General features: G+C 40.2%; 2 protein-coding genes across 5 annotated transcripts; both read left to right on the top strand.

Moving 5' to 3' along the window:
- Positions 1 to 2,368: 2,368 nt before the first annotated feature.
- Positions 2,369 to 18,363, top strand: LOC121182454 (FYVE, RhoGEF and PH domain-containing protein 6-like). Its single transcript, XM_041038956.1, has 21 exons — positions 2,369 to 2,718; positions 3,782 to 5,792; positions 7,608 to 7,755; positions 8,400 to 8,467; positions 9,075 to 9,105; positions 11,215 to 11,366; positions 13,187 to 13,343; positions 13,492 to 13,579; positions 14,121 to 14,171; positions 14,276 to 14,334; positions 14,435 to 14,506; positions 14,988 to 15,056; positions 15,515 to 15,604; positions 15,717 to 15,796; positions 15,930 to 16,032; positions 16,153 to 16,299; positions 16,469 to 16,574; positions 16,711 to 16,805; positions 16,889 to 17,017; positions 17,129 to 17,268; positions 17,355 to 18,363. The coding sequence occupies exons 1-21, from the start codon at positions 2,706 to 2,708 to the stop codon at positions 17,389 to 17,391; spliced, it is 3,846 nt and encodes a 1,281-aa protein (XP_040894890.1). The 5' UTR covers positions 2,369 to 2,705; the 3' UTR covers positions 17,392 to 18,363.
- Positions 18,364 to 19,138: 775 nt separating this feature from the next.
- On the top strand, positions 19,139 to 25,973 carry nr2c1 (nuclear receptor subfamily 2, group C, member 1). Of its 4 annotated transcripts, none has more exons than XM_041039155.1 (14): positions 19,139 to 19,242; positions 20,987 to 21,118; positions 21,283 to 21,516; positions 21,669 to 21,747; positions 21,841 to 22,020; positions 22,113 to 22,263; positions 22,520 to 22,616; positions 22,930 to 23,114; positions 23,468 to 23,621; positions 23,762 to 23,883; positions 23,989 to 24,131; positions 24,402 to 24,539; positions 24,684 to 24,789; positions 24,968 to 25,973. In XM_041039155.1, the coding sequence occupies exons 2-14, from the start codon at positions 21,047 to 21,049 to the stop codon at positions 25,137 to 25,139; spliced, it is 1,833 nt and encodes a 610-aa protein (XP_040895089.1). In that variant the 5' UTR covers positions 19,139 to 19,242; positions 20,987 to 21,046; the 3' UTR covers positions 25,140 to 25,973. The 4 variants fall into 4 exon arrangements, with proteins under 4 accessions (XP_040895089.1, XP_040895086.1, XP_040895087.1 ...); XM_041039152.1 differs by having other exon boundaries at positions 22,927 to 23,114; XM_041039153.1 differs by lacking the exon at positions 19,139 to 19,242 and adding an exon at positions 19,339 to 19,436 and having other exon boundaries at positions 22,927 to 23,114.
- Positions 25,974 to 27,384: the final 1,411 nt, after the last annotated feature.

The raw sequence follows: 27,384 nt of genomic DNA, 5'->3' as shown, positions 1-27,384 counted from the left end.
TTCTGGTCAGTACACCCACTGCAGACTTGATCCAAGGCTGCGGGCTATGATCAGTACATATTTTCATGGCTGCCACTGGGAGGCAGCAGCTTCACTTGTATGAGGCAGAGGACTCAATAGCAGGGGAGGGATGGGGTGAGAAAGACTTTAGTAAGGTGCTGCCCTCTCCAAGAAACCCAGACATTTATTATAAAAGCACCATGGGCTGACAAGGGGTGAGGGATGACACTTCTTAATTACAAAACGGAGCTCTAATTTTTAGCCTAAAGTCATGACAGCTGCTCCAGTGATTTTTGCTGTAAGATGAAAATTCCTCCTTGAGTCCATAAATCAAACCATAATTACACTTAAATACTATTGCACTTAAATACCTAAGGGCCCTTAAGTATTTAGGTGCCTTGAGATGTTCTTACTCAGAAATTCAGGAAGAGAAGCCATTCTGACTGACAGGATTCTGCATATACCACTGTTGTGAAATGTAAAAAGGAAAATAATTGTGTGACTGATATGACTTATGCTGCAAAGGGATAAGATCAACATGGTGGTGCAAACTACGTCTCTGTAATCTAAACAAAAATACACGGACCAATGCTTTTTTGAAAATGACAGTAAAAGTGTGTGATTGTAGTGATATATTTTTCCCTGTTCTCACACAAACGATGTAAATTCTCCTTGTTCATGTGACAGATGTACATCAGAGGCAAGCTGCTGTTTGTGGGCTACATATTCAGTGGTCGCAGCTGCTCAGTCAGGGACCTTCAAAAGCAAATCTCCAGAACCAGGGGAGACTACAGATTAGGTCTGAGCCTCCCACCAGACTACAAGTTCAGGTACAACTGCACCTTCGCCTCTGTGAATCTGATTTACTGTAAGTAAATCAGTAATTTACTGTATCATGACTGTAATTCTGTCTCACTAATCAGTGATATAGTGTTCATGTAAAGGGTATAGACTTCAACAACTGTCAGTGATCATCACGGAATTTGTAACATGAATAAACTAAATATAATATATAACGAAACTAAATATAATATATATAATATAACTAAAAATAACATTCACAATGCACAGGTTATTTTACTAAAATACAAATTATAGATTAAAGTGCTTTGATTCTCTTCATAGTTTTCTGTCCTGTACCTGCAGTGATATGATGAATAACTCTGCAGCCACACATGCACACAACTCACAAGATGCAATACTAAAAGGAGAAGATGATGTAACATTGTCTGCTTCAGTGGAAAAGGAAAAGGCCAATGAGAGGTTTGTGACCGAAATAGTGTTTTAAAGATAAATTAATGCTGATTCATTTCTCTAGGTGAATAATGGAACTAATGTGTATGACGGTTCAGATTCTTTTCTCTGCAATGTGTTATGTTCTCATAAATCTGTGTTGTTAATTAATGTTAAAGACAGTTTTAAGTTATCAGATTGAATTACTTGCCTGTTTTCTTCTTCCTGAACAGAAACAGAAACAACACCAAAGTTCCTGAAGTGTCACACCGTCATCGACAGAGAGGCTTTCATATCAAACCCAAAAAAACTCCTGCATTTCCTCATGTTCCTGTTATTACACACTGAATATGCTCCAGTGACAGGATTACCTCTGTATCAGTCTTCAAAATTACCAAAGGGCACTAACTGTTGGTTAATACTTTACGTTAATGCGCAATCAAACGTCAAACACCTCTTTTGCCTACTATGCAGTTTTGCACCAATCTGTAACTGAGATGCAAGGAACATACTGGTAACTCTTGTGGGCATCAGGGCAAAAGCTCATCAAAGATAATCAGTGAGTGCAGATGTTTCAGGGTTCTTTGAATAATGGGCTTTTCATCTTATGTAAATATCAATGGTAAATATGTGTATTTATTGTGTGTTTTAGTAAAGAGGAACATATTAAAAACAAACACCAAACTACCCCAAAATTTTTCTTTCTTTCATATATATATATTTTTTTAAAGTGTAATAACCTCACAGCCTTAAACCCGTACTTCCTGCAAGCCAGACCTGTTGCCTGTAAGAATGTCTGATTAACCTGATGGCAAAGTTACAGCGTGATGAAAACGCCACCGATAAATGATGGTTTTTGAGTTTTACTTCCTCAACCATGCGTCAAATATGGCTCACTAACTATGAGTCAAAGCAGTGATGTTAAAATTAGTGATGATGTACGTGGAAAGATATGTGCGCGCATGGCACTGGAAAATTCCCGTGTTATGATGAGAAATTACAAAGTCTTTTCAGGTGATCAGGTGATCTGATTGCTGATCTGGTGGGGAGGAGTCTGTCGTTTACACAAATAATAACATAAGATCAAAGCATTTGGAATTTTCTCTTACACATGTTAGGTTTGCTTAATGTTACACTTAATTTAAACTTTTGAGCGTTTCTCTTTTTTTTTTTTTTCTTGAATCCAGTCCGCTGCGACTCCTGAGGACCTCTAGTGGATTGCTTACGAAAACAAGAAGGAAGCTCACTCGTACACACCGCAGGCAGGCGGCCAGTGCGGCTCCAGTGAGAATGAAGTGTAGGCAGCGGGACCTGAAGTGTTGCTCGAACAAACGCGAAGAAGAAAATGTCGATTTTTAGGCGCATGACTTTAGTTTGAGTCGACGGCTTTTAATGCGATCGGGACATGAAGGATGGTTTGTTTCCGCTGCACTGATAAGGTCTGACAAAACAGAGGCGAAGTGAGTGAAGCGATGATGAACTCAGGTAAGTTTGATTTGTGTGTGGGTGTGTGCGGTCACCGCTTGCCAAACATACTGCAAATCAGGAAATTATTTGTTACTTCACGTTTACTTCTTTTTACTTCTTTTTTTCCCAGTACACATGCAGATACACAACACAGAAAAACAATGCAACAGATGTATCAGTGCTAGCTGAAGGCAATTTGCAGCCCCAGTCCCTGGTTTGGTTTTTAAATTGAGATTGAAACACCTGAACAAATGAGTAAATTATCAGATTAAATAAACACAAAAAAGAGATCAAACAGATTGTGTGCATGGGTCCATATATGTTGGTGTTGTACAGGTAAGTGAATGGCAATGGCAATGCTTTTCAAAAATGTATTATAGCATGCATTTAACTTGTGTCACTCATATCACACATATGTACAACATCTCTGACTCATTGTGCCAGTAACCTCCAAATTAAATGCCAGTAGATGGTTTTTGTTTTGTTTTGACTTGTTCAGACTGATTTGCTGAATGGGGAAATAAGAGATTTTCAGAGAAAGAGCAAACATCCCTTCCTGTCAGCATGTTACAGTAACAGTCAACCACAGAAGACTCTGGGACACTAGTTCACACAGATGTACTAGTTTGCGTCTTTTCCAGTCCTTGTCCCCCCTCCTCCCTTTCTCTCTCACTCTTCATCTCCCATCTGCTCCCACTCCTCGGCCTGTTGACATGGGTCATTGGCTGGATTACTGTGCTGTTGTGTGCAGCGCCAAACAAAAGCCATGTGATATCTGAACCCCCTGGAGAGGTGGTTTAGTACTTTACAACCGTTTTACACTAAGCTGTCACTAGGTTAGGATCAATGCTACAGGGCAGATTTAAAGTGCAAAACCCCACAAGAACAACATCTGTCAGACCACTGAAAACACATCAAACATGCCATCTGTATATTTAGAAAATGCTTTTTTGTTGTGTCAGATTAGAGATTGTTTTTCTGTATTTTAGATATAGTTCATATAGTGTGATTGAGGCTCTGATTTATAGAAAATGATGAGCACAAAATCTCAAGTATATATCTTTTGTTTTTCTCTCCTCAGGCATGCTCAAGCCACCTGTGGCTCCTAAGCCAATTCTTCTGCAGCCCCAGAAGCCAGGGCGGTCCCCCTCAACCCCTAGAAAAGAGGGCCTCTCTCTCCCATCTCCTGGCACACAGAGAAGAGTTAAACCAGCACTGGCCCCCAAACCCTGCCTCTCCAAGCTCACCGCTGCTGTGGAATCCAAACCTCTTGCTTCAAAGAGACTGCACCAAACATCTGTATCAGAAAACCCTCGAACAGTTAGACAACTGAACTCCCAAAATGGAATACAGCAAGAAAACAAAAAGCCAGATTGGGACTATATTATTCCCATTTGCTTGTGTAGTCAGGAAGGCTGCCATTGCATCAGGAACACATCAGCAAACAGAGACAGAATGGAGAAAGACTTGAGAACATCGGACAAGGGTAAAACTGAAGAAAACAGAAAGATTCTCCCTACATCTCGAGCTGCTGTGGACAGTAGAGAGATAACAGACACTGCTAAGAGCAAGGCAATGAACGCTAACCCTCCACAAAATGTTTGTCTACAGTCTGCCTCCACCGACACCCACATCACTAACCATAACCCTCTGCAAAATATGCTTACTTTAGACAAAAATCTGAAAACAAACAGGCCGTCTCTTCCCCACAGAACATGGAGCGATGAAACAAATGGTAACAAAATACCTCAGAGTGCACCTGGAGCAGGGGAAGATACTCCTGGCTCAGGGCAAATGTCTTGTGTGCCCCAACCCAAACCAGTCCCAGCAGCCCCTAGGAAACCCATCCCTGTCCCTTTACCACGGAAACCCAGGGCAGCTGTTCAGGTTCTTCAGGAAAAGGTGGAGGAGGAGAGGGAAGAGACGATTAGCCAGGAAGGGAGGGAAATGGACGTCAAAGAGGTGAAAGTGTCATCAGTGGGGAAGGACAGCTCATCCCCATCTGTCAGTGTACCTGTTAGAGAAAACAAGCAGCCAATTGTTCTATCTGCGAGAAAAACCTCCGCTCCACCAGCCCCTCCACCCAAGAAAAAGCCTTTTCTGTCTGTACCTGAGAAAGTGCCAACCTCTGCTTCAGAGACACTGCCAGAGGATGTGCAAGAGGAAAATCAGGGTTGTGACAGCAGCATCTATGACATGGAGACCTCAGTTGACAAGGATGATGAAGAGGTGGAGAGGGAGGTGGAAGGAAAGGATGATCAGGAGGCAGTCCACAGCAATTGTCCATCTAGATGTTTGCTCAATCAGCCAGAGATCAGCCAACCTCCTGCCATCGCTGTTGCAACGGAGGATGGGGTAGTCAAGGTCCCTCCAAGGAAGCCTCAGAGACACAACAGCCCAAGTGCATGCACGCAGATGAAGGACTCTAATGAGCAGAAAGCAGAGGGGAAACATGATTGTGTTTTGAGGGAGAGAGTAATGAGGGAGCTGCCTTTGCCTCCAGATGAAAAAACAAGCAGAAACCTCTTAACAGCTGGAATCACCAAGCCTTCACGGTCCAGCCTGGGCAAACAGAGAGCCAAGTCATTCTCTGGCGCTGACCTCATTTGCTCTGAAGGACAGAGGAGGAACTCTTTCCGGAAACTGCTGGACTTGAAACTCGCTGTGAAGATGCTGCCCAAGATGATAGTAAAAGGAGGCCAGAGCCCAGACAGCACTGTGAATGACAATGAACAAAGTGTGGACCAGGACCAAGATGCATGTCAGAACTTCCCCAAGCCTCTGAGTTCTGAACGTAAATTCTCCTACCCTCTGATTGGAGTAGAGCAAAGCGTGGACGGAGATGAGTTTTCTCCTGGAACAGATCAAGCTGTTTACTATGAGAACGTCCGTCACTACGAGGAAATACCCGACTACATGAACATAGATGTGGGAAAAGCAGGGTCGTCTCCTGAGGCCTCCTTCTCACAGCCTGCGGTCTGGGGCAGCAAAATGTATAATGATGAGGGCATTTATGAGGAGCAGGAGCCATATATGTCCTTTGAGAAAAATGCTGGACACCAACAGTGTCAGACACCAACAGATGATGAAAGGTAGATTGTGGTTGCTTTAATTTCTGTGTCTACATCACATCCTTAACTTATCTATGAGTTAACTGTACATTAGGTGATTGCCCTTTTCAGAAAAGAGCACAGGAGAACGCCTGAGGCTTCTTAAACTCAGGTAGCTGTAAAGGATGTAGTTAATGACAGAGTGTGACTCTATCATTTGTAAAAAAAGGAAGATCATTGAGAAGCATGTCACATTGTCTTTGGTTGCAGATTCCTGTCCGGGGAGTTTGACAGGTATTGCGGCAACTGTGTTTGCAAAGCCTTTCAGGTGCTGATAGATTGTGGTTTGACCTAAAAATTTAGATTGCACATACCATTTTATAAGTATATACATCAAACAATAGGTTATCATCAGAGGCAACACTAGAGTGCCTTTGGCATAAAAGGTGTTTGTCAACAGTGTATTGCAGCAGCTTTTTTTAATCCTGAGACTAAGAAGGCTGAGACTAAAAAGTGGTTTGGTTTTTTATGGTCGGGTCATCCAACAACAGTCATGGTTTTGACATATCTGTCACTGAGATTTTTGCCTTCACTCAAAACACAATGGAAGTGATAGAATTCCCTTGGTGAAGTAAGCAGGGCGGAACAGTTTCTAGAACAAGGCACTGGTGCTCGGTTTTCCTTATTTTTGCTCAAATTCTAGGACTAAATTAAAACAACAAAAATATCTGCACATACAGATATGCAGTAGCTGATTGGAAGGTGAGAAAATATGACTTTGGGTGAGCTGACCCTCGAAAAGTTTGACTACGTTTGGTGTTCAGTTAGCTCAATTTTTATTATATTTATATTTTCAGGAGTAATCCTTAAGTAAGTCCTTTTATGTAAAGAATGCATTTCGAGTTATGAAGGACCAATGAGCAGAAGTCAGTTGGAAAAATAGGATTACAGTTTGTGTAACTGTACACTCTGCCTCTCACGGCTTAATGTGTCGCCCCTCTTTAGTTCAAACAGTGCAACGATCACATGTTGGAAACACGTTGAGCAGCTCACAAACAGTCACTGTTAAATGCGACAAATATTGTAAACACGTCATAGTATGTAAGACCCACTGACTCTGGCTTATTGGGTCTGCTGTTTTGCCTTGGTCTATTTTCTTCTGCAGTTTTGTGCAGGGAGGTGCCGTTGTTTCACATGTGCTCCCTCAGGGAATTGTGGTATTTTAGATTTGTAGTTACTCTATGGTTTCCTTTTAGCTCTTCATATCTAGTCATTTTTAAGCTGCAGGTTTAAATTATCAAAGTATGTGATGATTGTGAGGAGTGGTTTGTATCTGGTTTAGAGTATGGTTCTGTTGGACTTGGCAGAATTTCGCCAAACCACTGCTCTGTGACCCGAAAATCTCAGCTGGACCAGGGTTAGAGTTATGTGACAGTGCTGATGATTATCATTAAATGTTTTTTTCCGGCTGTGTCAAGTACTCCCCTTCCTGTGTGCGTCTGTGCGTGTGTTTTATTTTTATGGCTCCCCCTTGATCAGAGCAGGAAATGTTCGAATACTGCTGAACTGACCAAGACATAATACCACAAATAATATGCTGACATACATGTTTTTATTTCAGCCTCATCTCTTTCCCTGCTTCTATAAATAACACCCCCTCTTTCTTGTAGCCTTATTTTTATTCTACACATGTGACATTTGAATGACTAAAGGCTTGTCATGGATTGCTGCATTCAGTGTTTTTAATAAATGCCTGCAGCTGCTTCTGTGTGTCGACAATACCTGCACAGTTTGTTCATGCCCTGGCATCTGCCTCTCTTCTTCCCTGACCCTAACATCGTGCCCTTTTAACACTAGCTCAGCCAATGAGGAAGTGGCACCCCTGGGCGATGGCCCTTCGGATGATGACATTGTGGCCAGCACCTTGTCCTCAGATGAGGAGGACGAGGACGAAAGCAGCTCCATGTCAAGTAAAGGAGACCCTGAGCAGCCAGAGGAGAGTACGGTGAGGAGAACAGGCACTGTTTATGATTTCTGCTCAGAAATATTTCCTGTAATCATCCCACAGGGCTTGTCCTTTATGAGGTCTGAGAAATAATGGTTAAGTCTTGGACCGATAGGGAAAACCTCTTTTTGACTCTTTCTTCCCTTATTTTCATTGATGTCATTTATAACAAATATGCTTAAGCAAAAATTCTCTATACAATAGAAAATCCTCCTAAATATACACTCAATTGCCAGTTTAGGAACACCTTGCTAAAAGTAATGCAGTCTAACACAAAAGCAATCAATCCTACATTCATTAAAGTTATAATGTATACTGTTATAATGTTTTAGAGAGATGTTGATCCAACTCTATGACAGATATGTTGTGGTGTTATTGAATTATATTGTGTTATACTGACAGGTGTTTTTATTATTTTGTCTGCCCCATATATGATATTTAGAGTAGGCTAAGTAACAGAGATACCCCTCTGTTTAATGCAATGCAGTTCAGAAGCACCATCAACTACACCCTCTCCCCTAATGGACCTAATTAAGTGGCAACTGAGTGTATTATGATGCATATATCTCCTGTGAGTGGTTTTGTTATGAGTCTTGTTTTTTAATGCATTGCAATCAACTTCTGTGTTTTTGCACCCTTGTTAGAAGCAAACTGGACAGAAGAAGAGCAAGATTCACCACATCGCTACAGAAATCATGAGCTCAGAGAGTGTGTAAGTCTTTTTTTTCCTTAAAGCACAGGTTCACTCAAGTTACAAAAAGAAAAACGAAATTCCCACTTACTACTAGTGGTATCAGCCTTTCAGAAAGTTTTAGTTCCAGATTTTGAGATATCCATCTCTGAGATTTGCGCCTTGACCACAGTACATTTGAGGTGAAAGGAATGTTGTTTGTGGTTCTCGCAATTTGACATTCAACAAAATTCAACAGCCTACAAATGGTGATCCCATTACTCTGGATAATCCGCAAATGTGACCATCAGCAGTTTCACAGAGACCGCTTATCTAGTACAAAATGCAAAACCCACAGAAGGGTTTATGTAACACAAAGGACATTGCTTTTGGACTTGATTTTTTTTAACTGCCAACCCTTTATTCTGTGAGCACCAAAGACAAAATTTCATTCAACCACACTGTATTTGGTGGAGACAGATATTGTAAAACCTTGGCAAATGACCTCACAATTATCAGCATGGCTAGATAACACTGGAGGTAACTGAGGAAATCTGTTTTTTCTTGTACGTAATGAATGATGTTTTACTTTATTGCTTCACTTATCCATCATGACTTATTTAACTTTACCCACTGTTTGTTTTTCTAGGTTTGTTGATGTCCTGAAGCTGCTTGATGTTGTAAGAACCTCCACACATCACCCTTTAGTGTTTTTTCCGCACAAACAGGCCACATGTTTGCTGTGATAAGACCAGAGGCTGGTGTTATTCTGTATATGTTTTATCTAATGCTAGTCTACTGTGAGAGTCCACATTCTCCATATGTGTTTGATTATGCTAAGTACTGGGGCACACCCCATGCAGGATACGACTGTTTGCAGACCCAACTCCCCTCAGTTCACATTCCTCATGGTTTTCCCCTGACTTTCAGTGGTAGTAAGATCTGACGGTAACACGACTCTCATCTGGACCTAATCTGAGTCATGTTGTCTCCTTGTGGTGTTTTGGGAAATTTAATCTTTAATGGATCGAAGCCGCCAAAATGATACGAGGATCTGGTTTCTTTGCTAAATTTCCCTCAAAATGTTTGTGACACATGACAAAATACAATGTAGGGTAACAAGTACAACAAGAAGTAGTATTAGTTTCTGTTGTCAGACCATTCTGACATTATAATCTCACAATTGAAATTCTCTACTTTTGCAGAGACCTTTAAGTCACTCTGCAAGTGATATGAAATGCACAATATATGAATAGATAAAGCAGCCCAATCCAATATGTAAACTTGCTTGGTCTTTCAGACGAAAACAAAACAAAAAACTAAGGCAGTTTACAAAATGAGGACTTAACCCTTTAAGTAATTTAATCACAACTACCAATGCAGCAGTTGTGGGTTATATTGGCATGAAGACCTTAAACAATCCATCCAGTGGTTATTGAGACATTTCGTTGTTAAAAATGTTAGCCTCATGGTAGCACTGGAGGAAAAGTCAGTGGACCACCAATGTGAGTAGGGTTCATCCTCAGGGAACCTTGAATGTCTACACATGATTTCATATCAGTCCATCTGATAGTTGTTGAAATGTTTCAGTCTGGACCAAAGTTGTGGACCCACTGACTGACAGACCAGCCTTGCCACACCACTAAAAACAAAGACAGTCCATGTAAAACATTACGTCATCTCTTTTTTCTTTTGTAATTTAACCATGACTACAAACAGCCACAGTGGTTTGTTACATTAGCATGATAGACAGTTTACTCAGTGGGACTGAGTCACAAGCAATGTTTCCTTACCCAGGAAGTGCTTGGGCTTGTAGACTGTAAGGGAATGGAGTCTAGTAATGAGGAACAGTCATACGAAGACTGTGACGGAGGATTTGTTTGTTCTCCATCTTTACCGGGAAGTCAGCCAGCTTCTAACCGATCGATGATAACATTACAATGTTTTTATCAGCTATCAGTTTAACCATATTTTTAGCCCTGCTAGTGCTATGCTCTTTGTACTGTCAGGTGAAAACCTGCCGTCTCCAGAATGTCTACAAACTGAAAAACAGTAACAACTGAGACTTTTAGCTTGGTCTGTCTGACGAGCTTTCAAAGCCTCATAAGTTGTAGAATATTCTCAGTCCATTGACGAGTATGTGATCTTTAAGTGAAATCAGAACATTAGACAGTCAGTGATTGTGCAGACTGAAGTGGGCACAGTAACATAACATTACTAACAAATATTCACTTACTGCTGAGTCTCATCTTGTGAATCATCCATGTTTTCAAATAGCCACATGACCCACCTCCAACACTGTCAGCTGTTGCAATAGGAAGAGATCACATGTTTACCACAGGAGCTCTCTACTGGATGCCCAGTCTGCAAGCAGTTTTATTTGCCATGTGTCCACATAAACCACCAAAAAACCCCACATCATCAGAAAAAGAAGCAGAAATGGCACCCTTAGGCTCTTCTGTTTTCGTTTTTTTAGTTCTGATTCACTATATCCTGGAAATTTGACGATGCTTAATATGAGTCAGGTGTGTGTAGGTCATGGATCAGCAGTATTTTTCTTTCATTAAATTTTATACTAAGGTTCCTGGAGCTTATCCTATTTATAGTGTTCTTTTTGGTACCATATTACAAGATTTGGGGAGAAGACAGCTTTTGAACTGGTATTTTTTAGTCAGTTTCCTGGATTTCATTGAATGATCTCAATGAATTGCATTCTTGGTTTTTCCCAGTTGTTCTGTCTTCCTGTATTTGACCGTCTGACCCCCCCTCTCTGTCTATCTTATGTACAGGACTTCCGTGATGCAGTGTCTAAAGCATCTCATCAGAATGGGAAGCCCGTGATTGAAGAGCGTCTTCTCAACCAGATCCTGTATTACCTCCCACAACTCTACGAACTCAACCAAGACCTGCTGAGAGAGCTGAAGCGGAGATTGGCCAAATGGTACAACAGAATCACAAATACATTTTTACATTTGTGTTTATTGATCACTCTTACTGACTCCAAGAGCAGCAGATACGGTTACACCATATGTCCAAAGGTATGTGGACACCCCCATCTCCATACATTTGCATACTTTTGATCTAGGACTTTTGTTTTTCAAAGTTCATGCTCATCCGTTTGTTGCAGTCAAAGGTAATTTTTAAGCCTCTTAAAATCTTAAGTGCTTATTCATCTTTATAATATTAAAAATTCACGATCACAACATTAAGAGAAACATCTTTTAGTAAAAGTTTACACTCAAAAACTCAGCTAGTTCACTTCATTAGCCGTGTGGATGTGATTTAATTAAATATGATTGACAGTGAACAAACAACATACCAACTGTCAGCAGGTTCATTAAAATGCTGCCAATGCCGCATCACAGTTACTGTAATTATCACTTTCCTACTTGGAAACAACATTCATGTCAATTTCCAAATCATAATTACGGCTGGGAAACTCTAGTTTCTCCGGAAGCTCTGATATAATATCCAACTTGACACTTAATAATATGGACAAATATGGATACCTCACAACAGCTAAAGACCTTCACTCAGTGAAATTAAGCAAACATTTAGCTTGCAAGTGATCATCTCTCTAATCACAGATAACGAGAACGCTTGCTGTCGTTAACATAGTTAGCTTTTCTAAGTTAGCTCTGACCTCAACCCCATTCAAGACCTTCAGGATGGACTGGACTAACATCTGCCACTCTTTATCGCTCGATATCCTGACCTCACTAGGCTGAATGAATGAATTCCAACACCTTTCCTGGAAGGGTAGAGGCTGTGATAGCAAACTATTATTATCCATTGTTTTGGAATAACATTTTTAAGGATTATTTATTATTGTTAAGATTGGGTGTCAACATACTTGATATGGTTATGTTGAATGTATCTGATAAAAACTGCATTGTTGCAGTTTTAGGATGCATTGTTGCTCATAATAACCAGAAAACCTAATGAAATATCTGGTTTTCCAGAAGCATCATAAATGATACATACTGAACCTAAATACTGTACAAATTAAATTTGGATTTTCTGTAATTTCTTAGTTTTCCTTATTTGTTTATGCTGTGTGACTAAGCTGCACAAGACACATCTGCCACTGCTGTGTGACTAAGCTGCACAAGACACATCTGCCACTCTTTATCGCTCGATATCGCTCGATATCGCTCGATTACTATGATCAGAGTGTCATGGTAGAGGGAAGTTGAGTGTTTTATTATTTTTCTTTGTTGGTATTGATTAAGGAAGTTTTTTTTTCTTTTTTTTTTTTTCAAAGTAAAACTGTGGCCTGTTTATGACACACAAGTTAAAGTGACTGGAGATCGCTTCTCAATATCAATGCTGTCATCGGTCTATAGCCATATTTTCTTCATGGCGTAGCGTCCTCCAGTCACTCCCAAATCTGCTCTGTTACACTTGTTACGTCTGTTATTGTTAGATTCAGTACTGTCCCCATAAACTCTAGGACAAAGTAGCATGAATAATTAACTTAAATGTTGCAAACAATAATAATAATAATAATAATAATAATAATAATAATAACAATAATAATAATAACAATATTAGTTTTAGTACTGAAAATGATAATGAAATAATGACTGTTGGAATAACAACAAAGCTTGATTCTGAAGCAGTCCATAATATTATTGTAAAATGATTCATACTAAAAGTGTATCATTTTTCACAGTGTATTCTACAGCTTAGGTACACATACATACTCAAGGAGGTGTCACAGTGTCTAGTTTATCTCACTGTACTTTATTATGTGTACAGGGATGATAATCCGCAGATAGCAGACATTTTCCTGAAGAAAGGGCCCTATCTGAAGATGTACTCCACATACATCCGCGAGTTTGAAAAGAATGCGGCTCTACTGGAAGAGCAGACTAAGAAGAACCAAGCATTCGGAGCTGTAGTAAGGGAATTTGAGGTAACAAGGCTTGCTCAACCTGTTTTCTCTGTCTGGCCAGGGGGTGTGTCTTTTGGGCCAGTGATTCTTAATTGTTTGTGCATGTGTATAGGATGTGTATGTGTGTTTGTTCCTGAAAATGGTGTCAGTATATCATTCTTTCTCCAAGGCCAGTCCACGCTGTGCCAACCTGGCTCTGAAGCATTACCTACTGAAGCCCATTCAGAGGATTCCTCAGTATCAGCTGCTGCTCACAGGTACTTCAGATGACTTGTCACTTTCACAGCATTAAATGAATCAATTCAGTTTCTTGACACATCATTCTTAAGTCAAAGTCAAGCTTTATTTAAATCCAAATCACTTCATGGTTGTAGTTTTGGGTTCCTAAATGTTGCATGTTTCACCAGCCTGTGATGTCTCATTAAAGGCATCATGCTGCCCCCTGGTGTACAGAAAACATAATCAATAGTTCTGTTTTGCTTTTTCCATCCTGTGCAGTCCAAATCAGATTTTGTGACATAACACAAGCTTTAACATGAGTGGACTTAGTGTTTCATGAGTCTAATCAGTCAATCAGTGTCGATCGCTCAGTGCCAAAATGTGAAGAATGTTCCTCACGTCACTCTTGTATAATTTCATTATGCAAGCACCTGCAGACCTTTTTATCCAGGATTTTTGTTTCAGATTACATTCCAGGAATTTACTACACAACAATGAGCACTTGTGACCCGCTGTACAAAGTAGTTTTAACTTGTGTGGTTGCACTGCCTTTGAAATGTCTGTAAATGTTTGTTTCAGACTATCTGAAAAACCTGTCTGAGAACTCAGATGATTACAAGGACACAATAGGTAAACAGAGGACCTTTTTACATGTGTATACTTAAAATTCATGTGACGTGTCAGTGGGATTGAAACATTGCTTGTCATGTGTCATTTTTTTTCTTTTCACACAGATGCTCTTGCTTTAGTGAAAGAGGTAGCTAATCATGCCAACGACATCATGAAACAAGGGGTGAGAGCCAATTAAAATTTAATGATCAGTGCATTCTCTTAACATGTTGATAACATTTCTCCATACAGTTTGCTGATCTCCACTTTTCTTTAAATGTCAGGATAATTTCCAGAAGCTGATCCAGGTGCAGTGCAGTCTGAGCGGCCACCATGAGATAGTTCAGCCTGGGCGGGTAAGACCTAGACTATAGATGTTAACCATTAGAAAATATATCTAAATTAGACTGTGTTACATTAATAAAGACTGTTTACATTTTTGAACTATACTTTTACATTTACATTAATCATCAAAGCCCCTTTTCCATAAATAGTAAATTTTTCAGATGAAGTACAGTTAAATGATATTACATTATCAGTTATACAATTTTAAGTAAAACTTAAAGTTTCTTGTCACAGCAATGAAAAATAATAATAATATTAAAAGTAATAATTTTATGATGAATAGGAAATCACACTTGCAGAACTACAGCACTATCAGCTGTGACCTTTTATCAACCTGATGTTTTATTGTCTTTAGGATATTATAGTGCTTCATTTTAAGAACGACATTTTAAACTTCCCTATCATTCAGAAAGCAGCTATGTGTCTCATTGAATTAAACATGTGAAACAACAAACGTGACTTAATGTGTTCTTGTGACATTTTTGTGCTCAGATATTCCTAAAAGAGGGTATCCTGATGAAGCTGGCCAGGAAGGTCATGCAGCCCAGAATGTTCTTCCTGGTATAGTACACATCAGTCTCTTCCTTTTCTTACTTCATGCTTTCAGAGCATGATCATGATAACGCTGCAATGACTGTGTCATCTGCCCAGTCTACACTCTCACTCCTTCACTTTCCCCCAAATACCTCTGCAAAGAATCATTGTGATCAGATGCAAGTCCAAAGAGATGCCCATTCTGGCTTCGTGTTTAGTTATGGTTTCTTTTCAGGGCATCATATGGTCAAGGTTTGATCAGAGACTGTCCTGAAGTCAAGGCCCACATGTGATCAAGCATTTGATATTTCCCCAAACTTTGTAATTGCCTTTTATCAAAGCACTAGAGGCTAAGGAAACCAAAATATAACCTGAAATCAATTCTTGTTTTCCAGTCTGTTCATAAACGTACTCTGAGCTCCTAGACAGTAGTGTATCAGAGAAGACAGAATGAAATGTATATCTGTGTGTCATCTCTGCTTCAGTTTAGCGACACCTTGCTGTACACCACTCCTGTTAGTGGCCAGTCAGGCCAGTTCAAGCTCAACAAAATGCTGTGTCTGGCAGGGATGAAGGTGAGAACTTCTTCTTCTTCTTGTTTCCTTGCGCTTTTCATTTTTTCACATACATATTATCACAAGATAAGATATATGCTACCATCACTGCTCACAGTGGAAATAATTACAGGTTAGCAAACCAAGCCAAGAGGCCTATCAGAATGAGCTGAACATTGAGAGTGTGGAGCGCTCCTTCATTCTCTCTGCAAGGTAAGGATCAGAAACAAAAGATGTCTCTTTCATAATTCATTACACAATAGTCCTCCTCTGTTTCTTCTTGTAGTGCATAGGTCTGTGGATGTTGTGTAGGAGTGTAGTTACACTTTGTTTTCTGTTCCTGCAGTTCAGCCACAGAGCGAGATGAATGGCTTGAGGCCATTTCCACAGCAATCAATGACTACACCAGGAAGAAGATCAGTTTTATATCTGGCAAACCTCAGGAAGAGGTAAGGCAAACTGATACGTTCCGTGTTTACAAAGTATGAGCCAATGTTAGGGTTATCAAAACTAAAAAGTCAAGTTTTTGGTATATTTATGATCAGTGAGTGTTATTCACTTACATCCAGGTAGAACTGAGGAATACTGCTGATGGTGCTCCTTTGGGATCCAAAGCCCCAATATGGATCCCTGACCCACGGACCACCATGTGTATGATCTGCACCTGTGAGTTCTCCCTAACATGGAGGAGACACCACTGCCGTGCATGTGGAAAGGTAGGGTGACAAAAAGTGGCCCACCGGTATCTGTAAAGCTCACTAATTAACATGCTTGTTTCAACTATACAAAAACTAAACAAGTTTAAAATCAGGACAAGAGGACAACACATTTGCTGTTGTGAAAAAGGAGAAAAAGTTTGTATCTTATGCTTTATTATCCCATCAGGTGGTGTGCCAGTCCTGTTCCTCCAACAAACACTGTCTTGAATACCTAAAGAACCAGTCAGCACGAGTATGTGACCAGTGCTTCCTTGTTCTTCAGCTTCAGAAAAGTAAGAATAGATTCTTTCTAACATTGTTTGCAATGAGGACACAGTGTCATCCTTATATTTTTATGTTGTAAGGGTTTATGTTTATCCTGTATTTTCTGTGTTAAACAACAGCATGTTGCATATTTCTTTTCATCAGATGAAAGGTCCGTATCAGCGGCTGTATCCCCTGGAAACAGAGCTACCTTTGCTTTCTCCAGGAAGCAGAAAAAGATACCTGCGGCTCTCAAAGAGGTGACTGATGCTTTGTCTTGATCATGATGCATTGTTGCTCATAATAACCAGCAGACTCATCAGATGAGTGTTATTTGTTTCAGGTGTCAGCTAACACACACAACTCCTCCATGAGTGGGTATCTGCAGAGGTCCAAGGGCAGTAAGAAGCCTGGGAAGAGGCTGTGGTTTGTCATCAAAGACAAAGTCTTGTACACATACGCTGCAAGTGAGGTAAAGTCTCCTACTTTTCTCAATGAAAGCCCATTGTCATGTTATAATTGGAGCAATAGGAGTTAATTTCATGTCCATCTAACATCTTTCTTTTATTGTGCCTTCATGCAGGATGTTGCAGCCTTGGAGAGTCAGCCCCTGTTAGGATTTATGTTGAAAGTAGATTCATCTCAGGAGTTACAATTTGAGCTCTACCACAAAAATACACTTTATTATGTTTTTAAAGCTGATGACGTACAAACAGCCCAGAGGTACAGTATAAAGAGGGATACTACTCATTATTGTACACCATAATTACTGTAATGATAATACTAAGTATCTTTTCTTTTTTTACCAGATGGATCAACTCATTCAAAGAAGCCACTGTACTTTAAAACCTTCAGACCATGTGTGAAGTTATTCAACATATTTTCTTGCCCTCACCTGAACATGTTTTACCTCAGTGCTCTCTGAATTCTGCAAAAAGAATCTGGAGGCACCATCATAGCTGCATTTAAATTAAATACATGCATAGTATTTTATTGCTTTTATCAGATTTAACATAGTTACCGTTTACATCAGAGCTCCTGTGAAGGTGGGAATTACCCATCTTATTTGTGTTCGTTAATGTGAATCTTTTCCACCAGATGATTGTGATTATTTCACAGTCATGTGTAGCTATTTTAGACTTTTATGCTTTGATTTTGACAGAACATTTTCATTTAATTGTATAGTAACCTGCTTGGACCTCCATAGCACAGATTTGTCAATTAAAGCCCATTGTCTATAAATGTGTAATGAATACTGTCATATCATTTTGATCAACATTTACCCAATAATATTCATAGGTCATGTAGATGTGTTTTGTTGTTTGGGAATAATTACTTTATTTCACATTTGTGAAGTTGGCTATGGAACACACAATGTGCACTGTTCATGCTTGTGTAAGAAACTTTCACCTTACATTATTAAGCCCTTCTATAACTTTGAGTCTCACCTAAAGTAGTAATGGTATATCGGGAATATTCACTGTTTGGACATACAGTAACTGTATTACATGACTGTACATGCTATGTGTTTCGCACTTAAGTCACTGAGATGGCTGTACATAGATTGTTTCCCTACTCACTTATCATCTGTAAATATAGATATAGATATAGAAATATAATATTGTAAATGAATTTTTTTCAAATTTCCATGAATCTTGTTTTTAATGCTTAAATTCTGTCACTGTAATAAATGTTTGTTTTATTGTTTTTCTTTTGGTCATGGTCAGTTGTACAAAGAGGAACAATTTGCCTGCACAATAAAATAGTTGAAAAGCGATGGTTTTAAATAGTCAGCAAATGGGGAAACAACGAAGGACACGAATGCTTGTGTTGCTGAAATTTTACACTAAGTATCACTGAAATACTTTATTTTGAAATTACATCCATTTAAGTGTAAAAACTTTATTACTGTTGCACAAAGACCAGCAATTGTAGAAAAGAGAGTGTATAAGTTAATGAATGGATTTTGGTCGAGATGCTCCACAGCCCTTTTCCAGAAGGTAGATGGACAAAGTTCATTGGAGGATCCCCTTTATGAAACCAGAAGATGCCAGATTCTTTTGTTGTAATAATGACTTACAACTGATGCAAAAAGTATGAGAAAATCATTAATGAATAACTGAATTAGCCATTAATTACAGCTCATAAAACCTTGATTAATGGTGTCTTATCCGAAAGTGGTACCATAATATTACATGCAGTGACGTTGCCTACTCCTCTTAAGGGGTAACTATTAGTCTGAGTAAGTTTTTAATGACTCTTAAGTAATATTTTGTGGCACCATTATGTCTAAATGAGAACAACAAAGTAACAGCATCACGTTTTTGCTTTGACTAACTGCCTATGTGGGAGCAGGTGGACTTCATGCAGAACTGTTGAGGTGCCTTCAGCGTAAGGGAATTATTAAAATTTCTCATTCGCCCGTATACTGTGTGATGCGCTAGCGATTTCCTCAGATAAGTGATTACTCTTGTAAAAATCTGCATCCAAATAAGACGATAGTAACATTTTGACAGGTTTACACCATCACAGACCAACGCAGCCTGTGAACAGCGGATAACTAACCGCGCATGTGCACAAGTCGTTTATTGATGAAAAAAGGTCACGAACTCTGACCCTCCCACCAACTGCAGCAAACAGTTTAAATATTAATTTATTGAAAGCAATATATTATTTGACCCAACGGCCCATCGGCAGGTAAGGAATATTTACTAATGTGGACGTAGGAGACGGTCATGCAAGAGACACAAGCGGCCGGTTACACAGGAAGGGAGGGAGTGTTCAGTAGGTCTACAGCAGGGAAGTTGCCATTAGCTACCAGCTAGCAAAGGCTAACCTAGTTCGTTAGCATTGCCGTCCGAAGCCCGGCGCATAAAAACTAAATTTGGCAAGTATGTAATTGTGTTAGTATTTGTGTTCGACTTTATATCTGCCCCTGTAGCAACCATATACGTATAGCTGTTAGTGGCCATTTGGCAACATGAACATTGTTAAGAGACATGCTAGTTAGCCAACAGGCTTAGCCGCGTCAGCTAACAGCGTTAATGCTAGCTGGTGTTAGCTGCTGTGCTAGCGTAGCTAACCAGTCTCCGCAAACTAAACAGCCACATCCTTGATTTAAATGTGAATGCGAAGCGAGCGGTGCGTCGTAGCGTTAAATCATCAGCTGTCTTGCTAAATTGCCGAGTGATGTGGAAATCCAGTGCAAGAATGAATGCGAATTTCGCCCAGTTGTTAAAACCGAAGACCCGCCGTTGACTCTGCGATTCGGCATCACGGGCCTTGAACCCTAGCATGCTTTAACCCTTCAATGTTGACCTTTCACCCACAGGAAAAGAAATACCTTTATCTTCCGTATCGATTTTAAAAAAACTGGCTGTCAGGAGCTTGTTTGTGTTACTACCGCCGCTTTACGGCACTTTTGTAGTCGTTTTAAAGTGACATTATGTTGTATTTTAATACAGGGCCACCAATAGTGCAGTTTCGTGCTAGCGCCGGCTAGATTGGTTAGCATAGGCCACAAACTATTACTTACTGACACGCAATATAATGAATCAGATGTTTGTCATTTTCCTGTTGGTTCATTACAGATCATTTCAAGCTAATTCTGACTCTGGTAGTTCTTAACATCGTTTATAAATATCAATGAAGTATTGGCCAGTAACATTTTCCAGCTAAAGGGAGAGGTAAACAATTAAACACGAGGAATAGTAGGAGAAGCCGAAACGTTATTTAAGTGTTTGTAAGATTCATTCACTTTTGGTGGTCATCTTAATGAACTGTGATACAGTGGATCTAATTAGAAACTTGAGTCCCAGCTCTGGCTGCCCCCTCACACAGCAGTACATAAAAATTCTGTTTTAAAGTTGTATGAAATGTTCTGTGGGATCTTGATTCGACACAGAACTCAAACATCAATTAAAATATAAGACAGATGATTGTCTGTATTTTTCTTATTGTCAGCAAATCCCCCATGAAAACATCAAAACAGTTAATTGATCCTGTCCATGTTGTATTGTCTCTGTAACCTTATAGATCTTATTTCTCTGCATCATAGAACTAACAGTTCTGTTGTCCAGAACTGTTAGAAGAACATAATTACCTCTCCCTTTTGCTAATTACCTTGAGCACTGTAGTTTATAGTGAGTCAATCCCACATATTCTGTCCAGCTTCTGTAAATACTTACTAGTTGACCTAATGATTAAAAACCTGATAAAAAATAGTCCCCAATATGAGCACAACAACTATGGTGCCAAGCTGTGCCTAGCCAAATTACTCAGCCTTTAGAAAATGGAACTGCATACTTGTGACCTGTTGGTGAGCACTGTATTGTTGACATTAAGAAAATTAGAGAATAAAGCCAGCCATATCCTTGGATGGATATATTCCATGACCTGGTTTAATTGGACATAAAGAAAAACATATGCTCTCTCTGTACAGGTGCTCATGCCTCATGGGGCACTGATGTGAAGAGCAGTGGAAGGTGTGTGCAGTATCAGAATGGATGGACAGACTCAAAGGATTCAGCTTGTGTCAGCAGACAACAGCATGGATTTAGGACACAGAATCCAGGTGATGTGACAGCCTGTGCACCACTAGAGACTGTTATTCTGTTTTAATTCTGTTTGAATGAACTCATATACACAATGTGCACAAAATTATCTTAACCCCACCCACTGTTTCTGCATCTACAGTTAGCTCTCCCTCATGTTTTGATTGTTTTTTGTTTCTAATAGATTGTAACAGATCAACAAACTGGCCAGAAGATCCAGATCGTCACAGCACTCGAGCCATCTTCCCCTGGAAAGCAGCAGTTTATTCTAGCAAATGCTGACTATTCCACAGGTGGGAAGGTGATCCTGGCCAAGCAGGAGGGCTCACCCAACAAGGTCATCCTCGCTACTCCAGACGGCTCTGGGGTTAACCAGCTGTTGTTTGCTTCCCCTGAACTGGCTGGGCAGCAGATTCAGGTACTGCCAGAGGATGTTAGTGACTTCTTTCAGGCAGTTTTGATAAACAAGTTACAGAAAGGTCTTATGACTTAAGTATGAACATGTTTAGTCTAAACTTAATCCTATGCCTGCTGTATTAAATTAATCCATTGTCTTGGGTTGTTTTTCAGTTTGTGACTGAGGGTTCAGACCAGTCTATTGTGAAGCCAATTGTGGAGTACTGCGTTGTCTGTGGGGATAAGGCCTCAGGTAGGAAAGTTTAATTTGCTTTAAAATCGTTGATTTTCAGTAACACGAGCACGCGTTCACCACCGTGACCCTGTTTTCTCTTTCCTCTCTCAGGGCGTCATTATGGAGCTGTCAGCTGTGAAGGCTGTAAGGGCTTCTTCAAGCGCAGCATTAGGAAGAACTTGGTGTACACATGCAGGGGCTCTGGAGAGTGTGCCATCAACAAACTTCACCGAAACCGATGCCAGTACTGTCGACTTCAGCGCTGCATTGCCCTGGGCATGAAACAAGATTGTAAGACACTGTAATATTCAATTTATACAGTTATGGATATGTTATTTAGGACTCGCATAAATAAGGTCTGATGTCTCTGTTTCATGTTTTAGCTGTGCAGTGTGAGAGGAAGCCTGTGGAAGTGACCACCAGAGAGAAATCTGTCAACTGTGCTGCCTCCACTGAGAAGATCTACATCCGCAAGAACCTGTGTAGCCCTCTGGCTGCCACACCCACTTTTGTCTCTGACAAGGAAACTGCTAGGTACATGCCACTTAACAAACCATAACACTCTAACTTACCAGATTATTGAATACAGCTGTACAGTCTAATATAACACAGTTAATATCCCTGCTATAAAAAGTGTCTTTCTTACATTTCTAATACCTACGATGTTGCATTGAACTGCATCATATTGAAAGTTGTCTTTTGTGTTTTGGCTTCTCCATTTTATTATACAGGATGGTTCTCTAATGTGTAATGTAATGTGAAACATGAGATGTCAAATCTCTGACTGCAGGTCTACAAGTTTGCTGGAGTCAAGCATGTTGCTCAACATCCAACAACCCTTCTCCAAGCTGGAGAATACCATCTTGATCCCAGCGTCCCCTGACAAGGTAACAATGATGCAGTCAAAATTAGCTAAAGTCCAATGTGTTATTTTATCCTTAAGTAGGAAAGCCACAGAGAATATTAGAGTTTTATAGACAGTTAACACTTACAATTAGCAAAACAAGAATTGGTTGTTCATTAATTATGAATGTGTTATAAAATCTGTGAGTTGTGGACCAGTTCTGTCCTTGCTGTTTCTGGAGGCAGTTCAGTGATAAGCACGGTCATTTTGCCAACCTGAAGCAGGGCAATGCAAACAAGTACGAATTGTTGTATTTTTGAAGCATGTGTGATAAATCCTGCTGGCTTCCTCAGCAGGATGACCCGTCTCATGGTGACCTTGGTACGCTGGCAAATGTCGTGACATCCCTCGCCCACCTCAACAAGACCAGGGAGGCAAGTGACAGCAGCAATGAACTGATGGGAGTTGAAACGCTGAGCAATGGTGACAGCTCGATGACAGACATCCAAGGAGATGAGCAAACTGCAAGTGATATCACTCGGTGAGGGAGATGTCATAATCAATCAAGAGGCTTTGATACTGACCATTGGTTTTTGAATAAGTTGATACGGCTTGTGGAGAACTACAGGAGCACTAGAGAGAAACCCAGGGGCTGTTTGCTGTTTTTTCTGTTTGTCGCAAAGCTTTAATTGAATTTCCTGTGGGGCCATGTGGTTTCTGACTCCGCTTTTAAGGACTTAATTAGATTGGGCCATAATCAATCAAAACTATACTGTCTAGGACTATGCCAGGGGTGCACTGCAGTGCGACTTGTATCCTATATGTCCTCTTTTTTTGCAAGCTAAAATATATTAGACGTGTATATCAAAATGTGGATCTTTTGTGTTTTGGTAGAGCTTTTGACACCCTCGCCAAAGTCCTGCACCCTGGTGATGGCTCAGCAGGGGACTCCTTGGAGGCCACAATGCAGCTGATGTCAGGGGACCAGTCGGGTCCTGTAGTGGAGTTGGAGGGGCCTCTACTCTCAGACAGCCATATCCCTTTCAAGGTAAAAGCTTCTGACCTTGACCCTCAGGGTGAAATCCAACTGAAACCAAGAAACACTGTTTATTTTTACAGAGTTACACAGTTTTGTGTTGAACACGGACGTCATGTGTTCTCCCTCTGCTTTATAATTTGTTCCTACAGCTTATGATGCCTTTGCCTGTGCCAGAGTACCTCAATGTCAACTACATCTGTGAGTCAGCTTCTCGCTTACTTTTTCTCTCTATGCACTGGGCACGCTCCATACCTTCCTTTCAAACCCTTGGGTAAGCTTTGGTCACCAGATTTTCATAAATACACCTTTTTAAATCATTGTCATTACATGTCAATTATAAAATTACAGTTTTAAATGAATCTTATTTATTTTGCAGTGGTCAAGACAATGACATTAACTTGATGAAAGCCTGCTGGAATGAACTGTTTGCCCTGGGTCTGGCACAGTGTTCTAACGTTATGAATGTTGGTACCATCTTAAGTGCCATTATCAACCATCTGCAGACCAGCTTACAGGAAGGTAGGAGGGCTCTGCTGTTGCCTGCCTGCAAGGTTTTTCCATTTGAATACAATAAGGCACAAACAGTCCTCAGCGGGATGCTAAGGAGAAAGACATTAAGCCTTGCAGACCTGAAGCATATTCTAATAAACTCAGATTTTAAATGTCATATTCAGTTTTTTGTGGCTTGGTTTTTCTTGAATTTGCTAAAAAACTATATTGGTGCTTGACTCCTCAATGTCCCTGTCTCCACTAAACTTGTCTTTTTGTTTTGGTTTTTGTGTCCTACAGAAAAGCTATCCCCAGATCGAGTAAAAATAGTGATGGAGCACATCTGGAGGATGCAGGAGTTCTGTAACAGCATGTCCAAGTTGTCCCCAGACTCTTATGAATATGCCTACCTCAAAGCCATCGTTCTTTTTAGTCCTGGTGCGTAGATATCATTTTCAGGTTTTTCTTTTTGTAGTAGGGCAGAATCCTTAGCATGTCGGTACTCCAGATCAAAAGTGTTACAGATGGTAAAATATTCATAGACTCATGTCTGGCTGTTTGCATGTGATGTTTTTGTACCAGACCACCCAGGCATAGATAACACCCCACAGATCGAGATGTTCCAGGAGAAGGCTTACATGGAGCTGCAGGACTATGTAACCAGGACCTACCCAGAAGACTCCTATCGGTTAGTGGTATTTACTTCGATCCTGCATATTGCCAGCTCACTGCTGGAAAGGCAATATTGTACTTACACAGAATTACTCTGTGTTTAAAGAAATGAGGAAAGATTCAGAGCGATGCCTTTGATGTACTTGCTACATATGTTTAAATTACAAGTCTCCTTTCTCCTTCATTACTTGCAGGTTATCCAAGCTGTTGCTGCGTCTTCCTGCCCTCAGGCTGATAAGTGCAGCTGTCACTGAGGAGCTGTTTTTCGCTGGGCTCATTGGCAACGTGCAGATTGACAGCATCATCCCTTACATCCTCAAAATGGAGTCCACTGATTATAATAGCCAGGCGGTCTCCGGTGTCTGACACACTGTGCCATTTGTTATTAGAAACATTGGACTGTGAAAACTCAACAGCCAACCAATCAGAGTGCTGTGCAGACTGGTCACTGAGTGGTCATAACATACTTTATTTATGACGCAGCATCCTATGTGAATTTTGTTTTCACTCTTACCTTGCTCCTATTTCTGATTCCTCAGTAACCAGTCAGTAGAGCACAACTCACACCGAGGACAAATTCAATCAGCTCCAGTGGCAAGCAAGCCTGCCAGTATCTACCCATTCAGGAATGAACCCTTGAAACCTGCATAGTAGATTGTGCTTTTTATTGTACATAGTATTTTATGCTTCATTGCCTCCAAGCCTTTCTTTTTTCTGTAGATCTTGTTTGTACTTCAAAGGAATCTGAATGGTTTGTTTTACACTGCTTTCCTACATGGCCATGCTTTTTTATTTTCTAATAATTATAAGGAGAAAAAAAAGTAGTCCTGTGAATAGATTTGTGAGATGTTGTTATTGCTAAAGGTTATAACCTTTATTTCTTGTTTGCCAATCCAAAGGATAGGGCAGCATCACTTGTCAACTATTTGACATCATGATCTGAAGTAATTGTGTATATAAATTTGTATATAGAATGCACCAAGAAGGCTATAGTGGGCAGCACTTGGTAATTCATGAACTCAGTCTTCTGGACAAATTCATGTGGATGGAAAATTATGGTCAAGTCATTTGATAATAAAAACATCTTTCAGTTATTTTTCCCTGTTATTTAAACAATTGAGCTTTCATTTTGTTTGACAATATCTCCTCAGTATTTATCTTCTCAGTGTAATTTTTATGTAGTGCTCACAAGAATCAAGCTTTTCAGACTGCGTGTGCTGCGTTTTATTTTTTGTGTTAGGATTTTGGACAGCAGCTGTGGGCTACAAAACAGTCTGCCTAAAATATGGTGTGCTGGACCCATGCTCAGTCATGTTAGGAAAAACTGGGAGGTCAACAGTCTGCATTATAATAGGCTTTCTGTGTGGACGAAGAGGGTAAGTATTATCTATAGCACTGCCTGTTTTTGTCAGTGAGTGTGTTTATCTGGAACTCTGCAGAGTACTGGGAAGTGTTTTGCCATTGCTGCAAAAAAAATATGGAAACTGAAAAATAATTACACATATTCTGAGCCAGGTAATCAGTTTGGCTCTCGCCTGAATGCTTAACACATAGTGGGCTATTCATAGCAGTAAAAGGGATAAACATTCTTTAGTTTCAAAAACGCTAGTCAGCTTTTGACCTTTGTCATCCTAAGTCCCATCAAGAGTGAGCAGTGATTCTGTAGTGTTTGTTGACCAGGTTCAAGTAACCTGGTACCACTGTAACTGACCAAATTTACATTCGTTTGATTGTGGAGTGACCACTGGAGCCTTGTAAACATGTTGTCTTCTGCCTCAACACATTGAAGCTCTTCCAAGAAGCAGATTTATTAAATTATATGGATGACTTTGCACAGTAAAACTTGGAGCAGCTCTTATGTACTTGATGGGGCTCTGAGTTTTACCCAATGCACTTATCAAAGAAAAAAAAAACTCAGCTATCACACTTCTTGGAACTTGCCCCCCTGCTTCAATAAACACAGCAGATTGTTTACATGTTCCCTTTGAATTAATAATGCAAAATCTGTATCCTACCCCAGTGTCTGACTTACTGTTGTGTTTCGTGTCAGGTGACGTGAAGATGGAAGATGTTGCAGCACGTTGGGTGCAAGGGACTTGACTTTCAGTGTGTTATTAGCCAATCAATTTTTCATTAGGCCTCTGCGGATATGGGTGAACAGAGGACGGTTCCTATGAGCTTTCTTTTGCTGTAGTTACCCTCTGAACGTGTCGAGCTAATTAAAGGCACTGATAGCAGCATTAAAACTTGATGACCAGATGATTGCTATTGTCTGCTGCTGTTTTTAGACGCCCACTGTCCGGTGTATCCAGTAGCTTCTTCGTGTGATTCTGTCATGACTCTGCATTGCTTGATTCCGTCCTCTTTGACCCACAGAGGTTTTTGCATGTCAATGTATAGTGCACTCACTGTGTGTTTGGTACACACAAAAGAGGATATGCTTGTCATCTCTTTACAAACCGCCCAAACAATTTGCAATCGCAAAGACAAACACTGATTGTCTGTTTCTGTAAAGGTTAAGGGATTTGTGATGCAACATGGGCTTTTGTGTTCATGGGTAGGTGGATTAGCTCATTCCAAGCTGAATGAATGTGAGTGAAAGGGCCAGTTG

This window comes from Toxotes jaculatrix, chromosome 5, assembly GCF_017976425.1.
Source record: "Toxotes jaculatrix isolate fToxJac2 chromosome 5, fToxJac2.pri, whole genome shotgun sequence".
NCBI classification, from domain to species: domain Eukaryota; kingdom Metazoa; phylum Chordata; class Actinopteri; family Toxotidae; genus Toxotes; species Toxotes jaculatrix.
Note: the sequence above shows the minus strand (reverse complement) of the source record. Positions and strands in the feature narration are given on the sequence as shown.